This window comes from Phyllobates terribilis, unplaced genomic scaffold, assembly GCF_046119375.1.
Source record: "Phyllobates terribilis strain yellow unplaced genomic scaffold, ASM4611937v1 Scaffold_117__1_contigs__length_5270597, whole genome shotgun sequence".
Taxonomy (NCBI): Eukaryota; Metazoa; Chordata; class Amphibia; order Anura; family Dendrobatidae; genus Phyllobates; species Phyllobates terribilis.
This window is the reverse complement of record NW_027362877.1, coordinates 1667438-1681246: the sequence shown is the minus strand read 5'-3', so window position 1 is coordinate 1681246 and position 13809 is coordinate 1667438. Positions and strand designations below refer to the sequence as shown.

Sequence of the window (13809 nt, the reverse complement as noted above, 5' to 3'; positions counted from 1 at the left end):
CACTTGCGTTTATTTGTGAAAAAAACGGAAATTTGGCGAAAATTTTGAAAATTTTGCAATTTTCAAAATTTGAATTTTTAAGCCCTGAAATCAGAGCGATATGTCACACAAAAGAGTTAATAAATAACATTTCCCACATGTCTACTTTACATCAGCACAATTTTGGAACCAAATTTTTTTTTTGTTAGGGAGCTATAAGGGTTAAAAGTTGACCAGCGATTTCTCATTTTTCCAACAAAATTTACAAAACCATTTTTTTAGGGACCACATCACATTTGAAGTCACTTTGAGAGGTCTTTATGACAGAAAATACCCAAAAGTGACACCATTCTGAAAACTGCACCCCTCAAGGAGCTCAAAACCACATTCAAGAACTTTATTAACCCTTCAGGTGCTTCACAGGAATTTTTTGAATGTGGAAGAAAAAAATGAACATTTAACTTTTTTCACAAAAATGTTACTTTAGACCCAATTTTTTTTATTTTCACAGGGGTAACAAGAAAAAATGGACCCCAAAATTTGTTGTGCAATTTCCCCTGGGCACGCAGATACCCAATATTTGGGGAAAAAACACTGTTTGGGCGCACGGCAGGGCTCGGAAGGGAAGGAGCGCCATTTGACTTTTTGATTGTAAAATTTGCTTGAATAATTAGCGGACGCCATGTTGTGTTTGGAGAGTCCCTGTGTGCCCAAACTTTGGAGCTCCCCCACAAGTGACCCCATTTTGGAAACTAGACCCCCCAAGGCACCTTTCTAGATGCATAGTGAGCACTTGGAACCCCCAGGTGCTTCACAAATTGAGTCGTAAAAATGAAAAATTGAAAAAAAAAACACTTTTTCATTTTTATGAATCAATTTGTGAAGCACCTGGGGTTCCAAGTGCTCACTATGCATCTAGATAGGTGCCTTGGGGGGTCTAGTTTCCAAAATGGGGTCACTTGTGGGGGAGCTCCAATGTTTGGGCACACAGGGACTCTCCAAATGCAACATGATATCCGCTAACAAATTGAATGGAAAATCGGCTCAAATTGTTAGCGGACACCACATTGCGTTTGGAGAGCCCCTCTGTGCCCAAACTTTGGAGCTCCCCCACAAGTGACCCCATTTTGGAAACTAGACCCCCCAAGGCACCTTTCTAGATGCATAGTGAGCACTTGGAACCCCAAGGTGCTTCACAAATTGATTTGTAAAAATGAAAAAGTGAAAAAAAAAACACTTTTTCATTTTTATGAATCAATTTGTGAAGCACCTGGGGTTCCAAGTGCTCACTATGCAACTAGATAGGTGCCTTCGGGGGTCTAGTTTCCAAAATGGGGTCACTTGTGGGGGAGCTCCAAAGTTTGAGCACACAGGGGCTTGCCAAACGCAACATGGTGTCGCCGATCACCTCCCCTTGCCCCGCAATGCCGCGGTTAATGTGCTGGGAGCGGTGCAGGACCGCTCCCTGCACATAGTATCGGGTGTCAGCTGTGACAATCAGCTGACACCCGGCGGCGATCGCGCCCGCACAGTCTGTGTGCGCGCGCGATCGCCATGACGTACTAATACGGGTCTGGCTTTTAAGTCCCAGGGCACAGACGCGTATTAGTATGTCAGATGTTGTTAAGGGGTTAAACAATCAGGAGAATTCTCTCACGCTGGGATGGCATTCTGATGACAGGCTGGATCTCAGCTGAGCGCTGCCATCCAGCTTGTCATCCTTCAGAGACACTGCAGAGCGCAGGCATTATGGGAACTTCCGATTCCGGTATTCGATATTGTAAAAGTATCGGAATTAAGTATCGGAATTCCGATACCGCGAATATCGGCCGATACCCGATATTTCATTATCGGAATGCTCAACACTACTAATTATATATCTCACGGATATCTATCATCTATCTCAATCTTTGCACATCTAACACCTAAATATCTGTCATTTCTATTCTGCGCTCTCTTCCGGCACGTGTCACACAGACGTGTGTGCGGATGTCACACTTTATGTCATCTGTGTGCAGGACGTACTGACGTCCGAGCTGCCGGCAAAAAACGGACATGTCCGGTCCGTGTGACCATGTGCGCAGCCTATAGATTATAATGGGTGTACGTGTGTGTCTCCGGTACGTGTGAAGGGGGCCTAAAGGGTATGAGCACTTCTAGTAAGAGTTACCAGTAGGGGGCGTGACCACTTAAAGTGCCTAGGGCAGCATGAATGCCAGATACGGCCCTGAGCACAGCCCTAATAAAGTCATTAGAGCTGCAGATAAAGGGGGCTCGATCACAGCTCTGGATAGTGGGTTGTATGAGCCGGAGGTTATGAACATGGATGACGATACTAATATATGCCGCACTCTAGATGGAGATCCTACTAATTCATACAATACCCCCTTACATTGTCTTTTGGAGGAGGGTTTGGTATCGGCTGTACTTAATGCCAAACAGAACGATTAAAGGAAAATCACCCACAATGTCCAATATTTCATACATTACCGAAAACTCACAAAGAAGGAAACATCCATCAGTCTAGAGTTACATTCAATACTGGCTGCAGAGAAGATTCCTATAATATAGTGAATATTACCAGAAAACATTTACCTATGTTATACACCGACAAGGATCCAGCAACAAGAAAGACAACTGACACGTGGAGGACAAACACCAAAGGTTTCATTGAATGTGGGAGAAATAAATGTGGTTTGTGCAAGTCTGTGCACAAAGCAAAAATGTCTGCATCTACTAACCATAATAAACCCTATAATATCCGACATCTCATTAGTTGTAGCTCCACACGTCATTGACACCATACAATGTGAAGCTTGTCTGCTGCAATATGTGGGGGGCACGGTCAGACCCTTACGTCACCGCATTGGGGGACACGTTAGGGACGTTCTTGGCCCCACAACACGTAATACATCTCCAGCATCACAACATCTCATACAACACAATAGGGATTAATCACTTTACAGTTGTGGGTATTGAATATGTCACCAGACCAGCTAAGGGGGAGATTGGTATAAAAAGTACACCCCAGAGAAGCCTTGTGGATTCTGGAATTGGCCTCCAGATTCCCCAGTGATATGAAGCTTCCTTCAGACCTTGTATCCATTTACTGAATTGTGTTTTTTCCTCTTTTATAGTAATTATACATAATATACACATTATAGATGCAGACACTTCATTCTTCTATTGCACGGATGCTTTTTGTTGTGGACATATGATCATCCATAGGGGTAATGTAGACATACTTGCACATGTCCATTTGGGGCTGGGGGTCTCCGCTGTGCATTAGACACTATGATGTGTATAAGAAGCCGGTTACTGGTGATTTATTATGTCATGAAGAAGAACTGAACACAAATACCAGGTAGAAACGCAGAGATGTTTTGCTCCTATCTGTTTTTTAATGTTTCTATGATTTTAATTTGGATTTTTCAATAAAAGTTTTTGGTTTTATTCACACTGGAAAACAAGTGCTGGATTATCAGTAACTTTCTTTGTCCCGTCCATTCCTTCCCAACTGTGATTTTTCATCCAAGCAGTGAGAGATGAGCTGAAAGCAGATAATTTTTTCTATAGAGGAATGGCAGACATGGGTGTTGTCCACATAGAAAGCCTCTCCTAAATCCCATACACAAAAAAGCCGCCCTACAATCTGCCAGGACACATGCGGAAACATATGAAGACTCCTGGGACTTTATACTCTGGAGTGATGAGACCAAGATAAAGGTTTTTTTTGGAACTGATGGCTTCAAAACTGTATAACATTGAAGAGGTGAGGAATACAATGAGAATGCATGGGGTCTACAGTGAGACCTGGTGGTGGCCGTGTCCTTATGTGCGGCTGCATGAGGAGCTACATTTCATTGATGGTATCTTGAATTCACAGATGTTCTGCTCTATAGTGACAGAAAAGATGCTGCCATCACTCTGTTCCCTTGGTAGGCCACTGTTACATTTCTGAAGAACAGGGTGACAGTGATTCAGTGGCCAAGTGTCTCCTGATCTGAACCCAACCAAACACCTATGGGGAATTCTGAAGAGACAAGTTGTCATCGCTCCATCCAGCATCCAGGCTCTAAGAGCTCGTTATCGAAAGAGAGATAAAAGATAGATGTAGTATTGTCACTAACTTGTTCATTCCAGGCCTAGAAAACTTGGTGCCGTCCTTTAAAATTATGGAGGCCATACAAAATAATAGATGTAGTAGCTTTTAATGTGGGGTGTACTCATTTTTGCATCAACTATATTGAGTAAAACTGAAGGTTTTCTAATGAGAGTTATATTATTACCCTTACTTTCATGTTTTGATTACAAAAAAATGTTCTATGAAACTTAGTGTTGGCAAAATTGTAGGAATTGATCTTGTGTTCAGTGAGCTATTAAATAAAATCTTACTCATCAAAGGGGGTGTACTCATTTATGCTGAGCAATGTTTATTAAACTTTATAAAACACAGTGAACATAATTACACTTTCTTTCCCGTATGACTTCTCTCATGTTTTACAAGGTGTGATTTTTGTATAAAAGATTTCCCACATTCTGAATATGAATACGGCTTCTCTCCTGTGTGACTTCTCTCATGCTGCACAAGATAAGTTTTTTTTGTAAAGCATTTCTCACAGAATGAACATGAATACGGCTTCTCTCCTGTATGAATTCTCTTATGAGCAGAAAGATTTGATTTATGTATAAAAGATTTCCCACATTCTGAACATGAATACGGCTTCTCTCCTGTGTGAATTCTGTGATGTATAACAAGCTCTGATTGATATATAAAAGATTTCCCACATTCTGAACATGAAAATGTGTTTTCTCCTGTATGAATTCTCTTATGTGCAGCAAGTTGATATTTATGTATAAAAGATTTCCTACATTCTGAACATGAATACGGCTTCTCTCCTGTGTGAGTTTTCTGATGTCTAACAAGATATGATTTCTCTGTAAAACATTTTCCACATTGTAAACATGAAAACGGTTTCTCCCCGGTGTGAATTCTTTGATGTAAAACCAGATCTGATTTACTTTTAAAACATTTCCCACATTCTGAACAAGAAAATGGCTTTACTCCTGTGTGAATTCTGTGATGTTTAACAAGATGTGATTTATAACTAAAACACTTCCCACATTCTGAGCATGAATATGGCGACTTTCCAGTATGAATGCTCTGATGTCTATTAAAATGCCCTTTAGCTGTGAAGGTCTTCCCACATAGTGAACACAAAAATGTTTTTTCTCCTGTGTGATTTCTCTGATGTGTAATAAGATTCCCTTTATTTGTAAAGCATTTCCCACATTCTGAACACGAATATGGCTTCTCTCCTGTGTGAATTCGCTGATGTGGAATAAGACTCCTTTTATCTGTAAAGGACTTCCCACATTCTGAACATGAATACGGCTTCTCTCCTGTGTGAATTCTCTGATGTATAATAAGACTCCCTTTAAATGTAAAGCATTTCCCACATTCCGAACATGAATATGGCTTTTCTCCTGTGTGAATTCTCTGATGTATAACAAGCTGTGATTTATCTGGAAAGCACCTTCTACATTGTAAACATGAAAAAGGTTTTTCTCCTGTGTGAATTCTTTGATGTTTAACAAGGACTGATTTACTTCTACAACATTTCCCACATTCCGAACATGAAAATGGCTTCTCTCCTGTATGAATTCTCTGATGTGTAATAAGATCTCCTTTATGTTTAAAGGCCTTCCCACATTCCGAACATGAAAATGGCTTCTCTCCTGTGTGAATTCTCTCATGTATAATAAATTGTGATTTATATGTAAAGCATTTCTCACATTCTGAACAGGAGTATGGCTTCTCTCCTTTATGTTTTCTGTGTGTTAAAAAATCTGAGCTTTTTGTAAATTGCTTGTCACACTGAAATCTTGAATCCACTTTGCCCCCTGGACTTTTGGTAACAATGTGAGATTGCTCAGGAGATGATTCCTCATGATCAGGTGGATTATAGGAAAGTGAAGTGCTGTGAAGTCCAGGAGGTGCAGGAAGGGTGATGAGGTTTTCTCCATTAGAGTGCTTCCTGATATCTTCTTTTTTATAATTTAGTGATGAACCGTTATTCTCACAAGGATTTCCTATTAGGATGAAAGATAAATTAGATGTGAGTTTTTTCTTCAACACAAAAGAGATTTCTGAATGTATTTTCTGGATCTCACAGTGAAGACCCTCGTCAGTGAAAGTACCGGGAATAAGGAGGACAACTACATGCCATAACATTAACACAATGACGGGTAAAGTGAATGACACTTATAAACTGGTGACATTGGCACAAGTCAGGGGTGGCAGAGATTAGACAGCAAATAGTTCTTTAAGTGGTAATTACTGATGACCGGTTCCCTTAATGTACCTCCAGTGCCATTTCACTCTCTCAAGCTTCGTATCTTGCCCTCAGTATAGAAAAGTGTCCACGTAATTAAAGAAGCTGTCCACTACTATTAAAAATGCCCCCAATGTAATTAACCCGTTGAGAGAAGATTTCTTTTAATTACCTAGCTTTGTCTTTATTGGCTGTGAGCGGCGCTATCGCTGGACACTCACCGGCATCACGCGACCCCCGGCTGCAGCCGGCTCTTGCTTCACCTGATGTCTGATGTCACGTCAAGTGAGGCGTGACTCGGTGGGCTGTGGGTGGGGTTTCCCCACGCGTCACACCCAGCATCCACCGCTCAGTTTCCCAATGAATACAAGGTAATTGTGATTCACAAAATGTTATACAATTGAACGGTGAAGGAAAAAAAAAAATTACATTTTTACCACTATAATGTTATTTTAGCCCCAGATTTTACATTTTCACAAGGGAAACTGGGTAAAGATGACCACATAATTTTATACAATTTCTGCTGAACGGGGCAATACCCCATATGTGTCTGTACTGTACTGCTTAGCCACATGGCGAGACTCGGGAGGGACGGAGCGCTATTTGACTCTTGGAGAACAAACTTTAGTAGAACAGTTTGCAGACTCCATATACAGAGCCCCTAAGTGGCAGAAGAGCAGAATCCCCCCTCAAGTGACACCAGTTTGGAAATTACACCCCTATGGAAATGTATCTACAGGAATAGTGATGAATTTGACTCCATGGGTGCTTTCCAGAAACGAGCAGTAATGGATGTTGCGAAGTGAAAATGCAAATATTTCCTTATAGTGGCCAGTATATTGTAGTGTCCGGTACATTGCAGTGCCCTTACGTTGTAGCGCCCAGTACATGATTCCCAGCTAGTGCTTTCTGGAGAAATAAATTGGCTCTCCTCGCTACAGTAATGCCAAACATGTGGATGCTAACTGCACACGGTGGGGCTCAGGAGGAGGGGGCATTTGGATTTGGGAGCGCAGATGTCACTGGATTTCTTTAAGTGGGAGCCAAGTCACTTTTCCAGAGCCTTTGTGCTACCAGTGATATGGACACCCCCTATATTACTGTTTACAGATGATGAACCTGAGTGGGGACTTGTTTTTTGTGGGTTGAGTAGAAGCTCTTAATGGTGGCATTTTGGGGTACAGAACATTTTGGAGCATATTTATCCTGTGCTGTACACTGAACACTTACAGTGGGTACGGGAAGTATTCAGACCCCTTTACATTTTTCACTCTTTGTTTCATTGCAGCCATTTGGTAAATTCTAAACAGTTCATTTATTTTTCTCATTAAGGTACACTCTGCACCCCATCTTGACTGAAAAAAAGCATAAATGCAGACAATTTTGCAGATTTATTAAAAAAGAAAAACTGAAATATCACATGGTCATAAGTATTCAGACCCTTTGCTCAGACACTCATATTTAAGTCACATGCTGTCCATTTCCTTGTGATCCTCCTTGAGATGGTTCTACTCATTTATTTGAGTCCAGCTGTGTCTAAAGAAACTCATAGGACTTGATTTGGAAAGACACACACCTGTCTATATAAGACCTCACCGCTCACAGTGCATGTCAGACCAAATGAGAATCATGAGCTCAAAGGAACTGCCCAAGGAGCTCAGAGACAGAATTGTGGCAAGGCACAGATCTGGCCAAGGTTACAAAAGAATTTCTGCATTATTGAATTGAAGGTTCCTAAGAGCACAGTGGCCTCCATAATCCTTAAATGGAAAAAGTTTGGGACCACCAGAAGTCTTCCTAGACCTGGCCGTCCAGCCAAACTGAGCAATCGTGGGAGAAGAGCCTTGGTAGGAGAGGTAAAAAAGAACCCCAAGATCACTGTGGCTGAGCTCCAGAGATGCAGTAGGGAGATGGGAGAAAGTTCCACAAAGTCAACTATCACTGCAGCCCTCCACCAGTCGTGCCTTTATGGCAGAGTGGCCAGATGGAAGCCTCTCCTCAGTGCAAGACATATGAAAGCCCGCATAGAGTTTGCTCACAACACATGAAGAACTCCCAGACTATGAGAAATAAGATTATATGGTCTGATGACACGAAGATAGAACTTTTTGGTGATCATTCTAAGCGGTATGTGTGGAGAAAACCAGGCACTGCTTATCACCTGCCCAATACAATCCCTACAGTGAAACATGGTGGTGGCAGCATCATGCTATGGGGGTATTTTTCAGCTGCAGGCACAGGATGACTGGTTGTAAATGAAGGAAACATGAATGCAGCCAAGCACAGAGATATCCTGGATGAAAACCTCTTACAAAGTGCTCTGGACCTCAGACTTGGCAAAAGGTTCACCTTCCAACAAGACAATGACCCTAAGCACACAGCTAAAATGACAAAGGAGTGGCTTCAGAACAACTCTGTGACTATTCTTGACTGGCCCAGCCAGAGCCCTGACCTAAACCCAATTGAGCATCTCTGGAGAGACCTGAAAATGTCTGTACACCAACGTTCACCATCCAACCTGACGGAACTGGAGAGGATCTGCAAGGAAGAATGGAAGAGGATCCCCAAATCCAGGGGTGAAAAACTTGTTGCATCATTCCCAAGAAGACTCATGGCTGTACTAGCTCAAAAGGTGCTTCTATTCAATACTGAGCAAAGGGTCTGAATACTTATGACCATGTGATATTTCAGTTTTTCTTTTTTAATAAATTTGCAAAAATTTCTACATTTCTTGTTTTTTTCAGTCAAGATGTGGTGCAGAGTGTACTATAATGAGAAAAAAATGACTTTTTACAATTTACAAAATGGCTGCAATGAAACAAAGAGTGAAAAATCTAAAGGGGTCTGAATACTTTCCGTACCCACTGTACATCGGGGTTTCCATCTAAATCTACAAAATACATGATTCAGATGACACCCCCGAGGGATCCATTCAGAATAATGAGGCAGCAGAGTTACACCGGACTTCGTCTAGCCTCTGGTCGACTGCGCTTTTATGCACGCTGAAAAAGATGGACATCACTGGATCATAGGCCAGACGGCGTCCACAGCGCCTCATTATACGGAATCTTCCCCCGGGGTTCTGTCCGAATCGCAAGCTCAGTCATTTATATGGCAGCATGAGACTTGTGTAAGAATAATATGGAAGTAAAAGATGGAAGTAATATTAAAAAACACAATTAGGAAAATTAAAAATGTGCTTATTAAATCATTAAGAAGAGGTGTGAATGCGGCCCAGTTATTCATCGGTGCGCAACCGGACTCTGTACAAGAGCAGCCGCGCCATCACCGGACGCTTCTGCTGTGATGTGGACGGCGGATAAAAGCTTCACTGCACCGGAGACTTCATACAATATCACACACCGGTCATCGTCAGGCGCCGCTAATCATAGTCACATGCCAATCATCATCATCATACGCCAGTCATCATCATCACACGCCGCTAATCATAGTCACATGCCAATCATCATCGTCATACGCCAGTCATCATCATCACACGCCACTAATCATAGTCACATGCCAATCATCATCGTCATACGCCAGTCATCATCATCACACACCGCTAATCATAGTCACATGCCAATCATCATCATCATACGCCAGTCATCATCATCACACACCGCTAATCATAGTCACATGCCAATCATCATCGTCATACGCCAGTCATCATCATCACACGCCACTAATCATAGTCACATGCCAATCATCATCGTCATACGCCAGTCATCATCATCACACACCGCTAATCATAGTCACATGCCAATCATCATCATCATACGCCAGTCATCATCATCACACACCGCTAATCATAGTCACATGCCAATCATCATCGTCATACGCCAGTCATCATCATCACACACCGCTAATCATAGTCACATGCCAATCATCATCCTCATACGCCAGTCATCATCATCACACGCCGCTAATCATAATCACATGCCAATCATCATCATCATATGCCAGTCATCATCATCACACGCCGCTAATCATAGTCACATGCCAATCATCATCGTCATACGCCAGTCATCATCATCACACGCCGCTAATCATAGTCACATGCCAATCATCATCATCATACGCCAATCATCATCATCATCACACGCCGCTAATCATAGTCACATGCCAATCATCATCATCATACTCCAGTCATCATCATCACACGCCGCTAATCATAGTCACATGCCAGTCATCATCGTCATACGCCAGTCATCATCATCACACGCCACTAATCATAGTCACATGCCAATCGCCATCGTCATACGCCAGTCATCATCATCACACGCCACTAATCATAGTCACATGCCAATCATCATCGTCATACGCCAGTCATCATCATCACACGCCTCTAATCATAGTCAGATGCCTATCATCATCATCATACGCCAGTCATCATCATCACACGCCGCTAATCATAGTCACATGCCAATCATCATCATCATACGCCAGTCATCATCATCACACGCCGCTAATCATAGTCACATGCCAATCATCATCATCATACGCCAGTCATCATCATCACACGACGCTAATCATAGTCACATGCCAATCATCATCGTCATACGCCAGTCATCATCATCACAAGCCGGTCATCATCATCACACGCCGCTAATCATAGTCACATGCCAATCATCATCATCATACGCCAGTCATCATCATCACACGCCGCTAATCATAGTCACATGCCAATCATCATCGTCATACGCCAGTCATCATCATCACACGCCGCTAATCATAGTCACATGCCAATCATCATCATCATACGCCAGTCATCATCATCACACGCCGCTAATCATAGTCACATGCCAATCATCATCATCATACGCCAGTCATCATCATCACACGCCGCTAATCATAGTCACATGCCTATCATCATCATCATACGCCAGTCATCATCATCACACGCCGCTAATCATAGTCACATGCCAATCATCATCATCATACGCCAGTCATCATCATCACACGCCGCTAATCATAGTCACATGCCAATCGTCATCGTCATACGCCAGTCATAATCGTCAGGCGCCGCTAATCATAGTCACATGCCAATCATCATCGTCATACGCCAGTCATCATCATCACACACCGGTCATCATCATCACACGCAGCTAATCATAGTCACATGCCAATCGCCATCGTCATACGCCAGTCATCATCATCACACACCGGTCATCATCATCACACGCCGCTAATCATAGTCACATGCCAATCATCATCGTCATACGCCAGTCATCATCATCACACGCCGCTAATCATAGTCACATGCCAATCATCATCGTCATACGCTAGTCATCATCATCACACGCCGCTAATCATAGTCACATGCCTATCATCATCATCATACGCCAGTCATCATCATCACACGCCGCTAATCATAGTCACATGCCAATCATCATCGTCATACGCCAGTCATCATCATCACACGCCGCTAATCATAGTCACATGCCAATCATCATCGTCATACGCTAGTCATCATCATCACACGCCGCTAATCATAGTCACATGCCTATCATCATCATCATACGCCAGTCATCATCATCACACGCCGCTAATCATAGTCACATGCCAATCATCATCATCATACGCCAGTCATCATCATCACACGCCGCTAATCATAGTCACAAGCCAATCATCATCGTCATACACCAGTCATCATCATCACAAGCCGGTCATCATCATCACACGCCGCTAATCATAGTCACATGCCAATCATCATCGTCATACGCCAGTCATCATCATCACACACCGCTAATCATAGTCACATGCCAATCATCATCATCATACGCCAGTCATCATCATCACACGCAGCTAATCATAGTCACATGCCAATCGCCATCGTCATACGCCAGTCATCATCATCACACGCCGCTAATCATAGTCACATGCCAATCGTCATCGTCATACGCCAGTCATCATCATCATCACACGCCGGTCATTATTACACACCTGTGGAAACATCTACAGGAATCTCCTCCTTCCCGTCGCTCACACACGGCTGATCCCTCCTCGTCATCACTTCTTCTTCTGTCTCGTCCTTCACTTTATTCTTAGTCGGATCTTCCTCCTGATATATCAGATGTAACAATCAGCACAATACAAGAAACCACCAAAATCTGTGACATCTATGACCTCGATCAGAAATGTCCCCCCATATACAGTTCCGGTACAGGGCTCAGCACCGTCTACCTGATGACTCTCCGGGATGTTGTGATTCTCTTCTGGACAGTCCTGGGGATACAGAGGACGGGGACATCTCTCTGGTGGATTTCTTTCCATGAGTCCATCTGTAGGAAACACATAGTGACAGAATACAGTGACATGTAAAAGTTTGGGCACCAATGGTCAAAATTACTGTTATTGTGAACAGTTGAGTTGAAGATGAAATAATCTCTAAACGGCCTAAAGTTAAAGATTACATTTCCTTTGTATTTCAGGCAAAATAATAAATAATAAACTATATATACAGTGGTGGCCAAAAGTATTGGCACCCCTGCAATTCTGTCAGATAATACTCAGTTTCTTCCTGAAAATGATTGCAATCACAAATTCTTTGGTATTATTCTCTTCATTTAATTAGTCTTCAATGAAAAAACACAAAAAGAATTGTCCTAAAGCCAAATTGGATATAATTTCACACCAAACCTAAAAAAGGGGGTGGACAAAAGTATTGGCACCCTTTTAAAAATCCTGTGATGCTTCTGTAATTGGTGTAATTAACAGCACCTGTAACTTACCTGTGGCACCTAACAGGTGTTGGCAATAACTAAATCACACTTGCAGCCAGTTAACATGGATTAAAGTTGACTCAACCTCTGTCCTGTGTCCTTGTGTGTACCACATTGAGCATGGAGAAAAGAAAGAAGACCAAAGAACTGTCTGAGGACTTGAGAAACCAAATTGTGAGGAAGCATGAGCAATCTCAAGGCTACAAGTCCATCTCCAAAGACCTGAATGTTCCTGTGTCTTCTGTGCGCAGTTTCATCAAGAAGTGTAAAGCCCATGGCACTGGGGCTAACCTCCCTAGATATGGATGGAAAAGAAAAATTGACGAGAGATTTCAACGCAAGATTGTGTGGATGGTGGATAAAGAACCTCGACTAACATCCAAACAAGTTCAAGCTGCCCTGCAGTCCGAGGGTACAACAGTGTCAACCCGTACTATCCGTTGGCGTCTAAATGAAAAGGAACTGTATGGTAGGATACCCAGGAAGACCTCACTTCTTACCCCGAGACATAAAAAAGCCAGGCTGGAGTTTGCCAAAACTTACCTGAGAAAGCCTAAAACGTTTTGGAAGAATGTTCTCTGGTCAGATGAGACAAAAGTAGAGCTTTTTGGGAAAAATCATCAACATAGAGTGTACAGGAAAAAAAAAGAGGCATTCAAAGAAAAGAACACGGTCCCTACAGTCAAACATGGCGGAGGTTCCCTGATGTTTTGGGGTTGCTTTGCTGCCTCTGGCACTGGACTGCTTGACCGTGTGCATGGCATTATGAAGTC

General features: G+C 42.5%; 2 protein-coding genes across 2 annotated transcripts in view; both read right to left on the bottom strand.

Moving 5' to 3' along the window:
* Positions 1 to 13809, bottom strand: part of LOC141201524 (uncharacterized) — a 240722-nt gene that overhangs the window by 170756 nt on the left and 56157 nt on the right. The gene's annotated exons all lie outside the window — the stretch shown is intronic.
* The window catches only part of LOC141201530 (uncharacterized), a 63533-nt gene continuing 54166 nt past the window's right edge, over positions 4443 to 13809 (bottom strand). Inside the window, exon 4 of the mRNA XM_073663532.1 lies at positions 4443 to 5778. Coding sequence (XP_073519633.1) covers positions 4445 to 5778 — 1334 coding nt within the window. The 3' untranslated portion in view covers positions 4443 to 4444. The remainder of the gene's footprint in view (positions 5779 to 13809) is intronic.